Source organism: Populus alba, chromosome 12, assembly GCF_005239225.2.
Source record: "Populus alba chromosome 12, ASM523922v2, whole genome shotgun sequence".
NCBI lineage: Eukaryota > Viridiplantae > Streptophyta > Magnoliopsida > Malpighiales > Salicaceae > Populus > Populus alba.
In genome coordinates, this window is record NC_133295.1 from 3579441 (window position 1) to 3584950 (window position 5510).

At 31.9% G+C, this 5510-nt stretch overlaps 1 protein-coding gene across 1 annotated transcript; it reads right to left on the reverse strand.

Moving 5' to 3' along the window:
* Window positions 1-3250: 3250 nt before the first annotated feature.
* On the reverse strand, window positions 3251-5167 carry LOC118044374 (UPF0481 protein At3g47200). The gene is made up of 2 exons (XM_035052642.2): window positions 4990-5167; window positions 3251-4727 (listed from the first exon to the last, which is right to left on the reverse strand). The coding sequence occupies exon 2, from the start codon at window positions 4712-4714 to the stop codon at window positions 3383-3385; it is 1332 nt and encodes a 443-aa protein (XP_034908533.1). The 5' UTR covers window positions 4715-4727; window positions 4990-5167; the 3' UTR covers window positions 3251-3382.
* Between the last annotated feature and the right edge of the window lie 343 nt (window positions 5168-5510).

Genomic DNA, 5510 nt, shown 5'->3' on the forward strand with positions numbered 1-5510 from the left:
AAAATATGAAAAAAATTAATTAAATAGATGAGAATATTTTATTCGATTCGGTTTAACAAGTCTAAAATCAAAAAACCAAACCAAAATTAATAAAAAAAAATCGAACCAAAAAAATCCAGTTAAATCGAAACCAAACCCATTAAAAATTATAAAAAAAACCTAAAAAATAATATAATTTTTGGTTTTTAATATAAAATAACCGAGCTGAACCAAAACCAGTCAGTTGGGTTTCAGTTTTTGTTTCTAAAACAACTTAACCAAACGGAACTAAAACCAGACGGTTTGAACTAATTTTGGTTTCTTTTGTCTTTTTTTAAATTTCAATTTGATTATTTTTATAGGTAAAAATTAAACTGAACAAAAAATAATCACTTCTAATAAATCCACTCCCTAAAGAATTAATTAGTTGATATATATATAATTTTTGTGTTAAGCATGTTACAGCTCCTGCAGACGAACACCTCCATGATCACAGCTCCCATATTACAGCTTCTGCAGACCAGTATCTTCATGATCACAGCTTCTCCAAATCAACGCAACATCAAGCCACGAAATCTGCTACGAAATATAATATCTCCAGCCCATTGTATATATTCTCACTTTCTTATTTTAGAGAGCTTACTAATTATACAACTATAACACATTTATTAAGATTACTTTTGTATATGCTTTCTATAAACACTCTTGTTTGAATAATAGACAGTGAATTTTTCTGCATATCTCAACTTCTTATATAATATCTGAATTTTAATGATGAAATGATTATAAGTTTGAACTCATCAACTTTATTGTAAATAATTAAATTAATAAATTAAATATAAGATAATTAATATGGAAACTATGTATATTTTAAGCTAAAAAATATTTCATTTAACAGAATATATTTAATTATAATATAAAATTATTCATGAAACTTTACCTAACTTAAACTTTTGACTTTTGAGTAAAGATAATTATTGAATTTTTATAAATTTTAACCTCCATTTATCAACAACCTTCAAAAGCTAGAGGTGGAAATTAGAAAAACAACAGCATGAACACAGGAAATGCCAAAATCACAATCGTCTTGTCAAGAGGGATAACCACGAAGACTTTCCGCTAGCAGCTGCTGGGGCCTTTTACTTCAATTTTTTTTTTTTTGGATTCGATAAAATCCCATTATCCGGAAAATATATTTTGTAGGTTTAGATGAACGAGTAAAACCCCGACTGTCTTAAATTTTTACAAAAAGTATATGTCCTGACTCGAACTCAAAATCTGCTGCGTAGATTAAACCCTTTACCACTGTTCATAAATTAATCACATTTTCTGCCCACCCTCTTGGATTTAGCTAGGCCATTTCGAGCAGCTTGCATAGCTAATTAATCGTATGGAATTTTTGTTCTTTTTAGATTTATTCTTTATAATATTTACGTAATGGTTTATAAATGGAAAATCGAAAGAAAACCAAAACATGAATATTTCAGGCTCTCTCGACACAGCAAGAAGTTGAAACCAAAAATATATTTTTGACATGTATGTTGTTAATTTAGTTTTTAAATAACTTTTTATGATATTTGTGTATTTTTAAAGAAAAAATTTGTTTTTCAAGCAACTCATTTAGTTTCTTAAAAAATATTTAATTTTCTAAAGAAATTATTCAATTTAAGTTATACTTTTAATTATAATGGTAACGTAAGTTATTTTATTAACAATAACACGTCGATTTTTTTTTATTAATATGGATGTCCGGGCTAACTTGTATTCACATAAACTAATCCTACAGGTCCTGAAGTTAATGATTATATAATTCTCTAGTGAGCATTATATTAATAATTATAGAGCTCGAACTTGAGACCATAAAGAAAATAAATTTTTTTATTCTAAGTTTTTACCACAGAACCACCTATTAGATGGTTATAACACATCGATTCATTACTAGATAATTTGATGTGATATTTAATATAAAGATTTGTTATTCCATATGACAGCGAACTATTTCTTAGCTATTATATAGTTATGCTTTCTTCTTTCCAGGTGTCTCTCTTAGAAATCTTAATTTGAACATTTTCATGCATGAAATTATTTGATTAACCTTTTGTTACGTGCAGCTACTTTTCAAACAATATTGTCTAATTAGGGCGAGTTAATTTAGTGACGATTCTTTGAGTTCAGATGCGGTGGAGCAGTGTGAGGAGATGGATCAATTGTGATATCTTGAATGTCGTTTTACTTGTTTAGACTTGCTCGAATGATTAATCCAATATTAAAAAAATAATATAAATTATATTTTTCATTTTTAAATTTTTAGATTATGATGATTCTTTAATATAGTATTAGAATTTTGGTAACGATATCGAAATGATGAGTTGTGGCTCGAATTTTCCACGAGAATAATATATTATAGCATTGACTTGTGACCTCCATGGGTCAAGCTGTGTCCATTTAAAATACAGACTTGAAAAGGAGAGAAATACATTTTTTTATGAAAACAGTAGATTAAAGTAAACCACCTTGAGCTCATTGTCATAAATAAATAGAAAACAAATTGTAAAAAAACAATTAATTGAAATGCAGACCTAGTGAAGGTATACATGATGTAGTTGTTGATGCGAAAATGAGTGATTCCAAGCGAGTCTCTTATAACTGAACAAAAATTTACTTTAAAAAATTATATAAATAATCTAATAAATATATTCATGGATCAATGAAATAGGTTTAAGTCATGTCACAGTAGAATAATAATTCAAAATAACAATAATTTTTTATCTAGTCATTTCACTGCGCTCAAATCTTTATAAAAATTTCTAAATATTTTTTTTTATAATAGTCATTGCTTTGCTATATAGACTATCAAATTTTTAAATATAAATTTTTTTTTACCGATACCACTAATTTTAGTCCCTTTAGTGGGTGTTGAGTTAATAATTAGAACCATTTGTTTTTTTCCCAGTATGTTTAACTTCATAAAAAGAAAACATAATAAATTTTTTATTTAAAACTTTTGAGAAATTTGGTGATGCTAAGTTATTATTACTAATATTTATTCAATAAAATAGAGATAGATATAATTAAGGAGAATAGAAAATCAAGAGAAATGATATTAAAAAAATTAAATATGTTAAAATATTCTTATTATTTTTGTGAAATTGTACGTGATTGTCTCTTTTTTCCATGTCATATCACCTTTCTATTAAATAAATATGGATATTGTCACACCTTAGAGACTTTTGATGCACGATGTAGAAATAATGCAAAACAATAATTGATTAACCATAAAGTTCAATAATAAATTATGTCACGAACTTCAAACAACATCAAAGCAAGTAAATAATAATAATCTAGCACAAACAGCATTAAAAGGTTTGGATTCAAGCCTCTCGATCTTTTAAGAACTTAGAGACTAGCGTACAAAGTATAGGATAAACCGTGTCAGAACGATGGCCAGGATGAGAGATCCGGCAACAGTTCCAGTGCCTATCCAAACATTTTTAAAATACACACTTAGCAAGTAGGTCTTGTTTTTGTTCCAGGAGCTCTTATAGTAATCATTCAGCAGTTCGGAGAGAGGGTCGAAACTGGAAGATATTTCCACCATTTCTCGGCAAAGCGTGTTAATAAGCTTCGCCACAGCATCACTGTCACCTAGCTTGCTAATAATAACTTTATTTTCGATGAGCAAGTCGACATCTTTGTCGACGTCCACAAGAGAATCTAGTAGCTTAACGTATCGGCAAATGTGCTCTTCTCCTGGATAATGTAACTGCTCGAACACCATGAGGTTTCGGAGGAGACATTCGGTGTTGTTGTCGATCTCAAGGGGAGGCATATGTAACTCACCTTTCTTTTCTACGATCGGTTCCTCTTTTGAGAGAGGTTTCCAGGCTCTAATGTCAAGCAAGGATTCACCTGGCAACGCCTTGAACTTAATTCCGGCCTGCTGCAGCATGGTGGCGCTATAAAGTGTTTTTACCGGCCCTCCCTTTTCTAATTTTAAATCCGGGTGCTTGAAGGATAGAAAACATCTCAACAAATCAGTGAAATGTAGTATTGTTTTGCTGGGCTCGTATTTCTTTTTGTACTTTTCAAAGTACCGGAAGGAAAGATCCATGAGAGGAATGCAAGCGATCGTGCTCGTCGCAAGCTCGTATAATTCATTAAGAGTGGAGAATGGCAGCTGATTTTCAAGCAATATCAAGTCTCTTCGAATCGCGGCTCTCAACCAGGGTTTACCTATTATAAAATCTTCTTGATATTTGCTGTTATCACACAGGTATTCTTCATTCCTCAAGAAGAGCTCGAAGATGAATACGGCGTCTAACAGAACCATCTTCGCAAACTGATCGCCGTTAAGCTCCGAGATAAACTCGGAGGTATCAGCTACATAGCGACGGCGGATGTCAACTTCTTTTTCTAAAATAGTGCTCAAAAGTTCAGTCAAAAACACTCTTCTCTCTTTTTTCACTCGCAGATCGAAAAATTCTTTCAGATATCTCAGTTTCTGAACTTCCATAGCCTTCAGTTTTGCGTTATTATGGTGAATAGGGCCAATAGAAATTACTCGAGGAGTGAAGGCAGCTTCATTTAAATCACGAAGTGCAGCAGGAACTCTATAGATACATTGCTCGGACGGAAAGCTACTCTCCAACTCATCTGGAATTTGAATTAAAACCTCCTGGCACAAATTTTCGATTCGATTTGAATTAGGGCTTGCTAATTGATCGATGTCTCCCATTTGCTGAAGCTTTCTGATCATTTGACAAATAAACAACTGTAAATAACTTGTAATGGGATTAACTTCAAATTAAGCAGCAGAAGGAGAAGGTGCTAAAACAAACAAGCAACAAGTTGATAATCAGCATGGCAGTACTTGGTTCGATTTGTGAAACTCTCATGGAAATGATGTAATCATGCATGGAATCATTTCTTTCTTCTTGGGCCAAAATTAATGGAAAAGGGAACATGAACAGCAACGAAACAAAACTAGCTAGAGCACAAAGAACCTAGTACCTTGGTCTGAGAAGCGGAGGCACTTGATTTTCTGGATGCTATACCGATTCTCCCTCGACCCTTGTCTTCTCTCTTGTGCTCTTCAGTAGAAGCTAGTACGTACGAGTTCTCCTGTCTCTCCACTCTCGGTATAGTCCCTTCATTTATAGGCAATAATCGAAGTTTAATTCACTCTTTGTTTTTTAATTAAGAAAATGGCTGTAACTATGTAGATTTTTAAGGGAGGGGCTGGAAAAATAATTTTCTTGCAAGGAGGTCGCTGTCTGCCCCTTCGCCGCCCCTGCCTGTAAAGCTGTTGACCTTTCACCTACCTAAACATGCAAGTTGCTTTTTTTTTTTTTACATCCATGTCTGCAGGAACCTCAGTAAATGCATATCTAATTCAAATTAGAATATCTTTGAGACTTAGGTTAATCGAATATTGATTTATTATTTTTTTTTGAGAAAATTTGATATGTTAATCGTACAACGTATCCATTCCTATTCCTTTAATCCGTAGTTGTGAGATTTGGCTTGAGTGT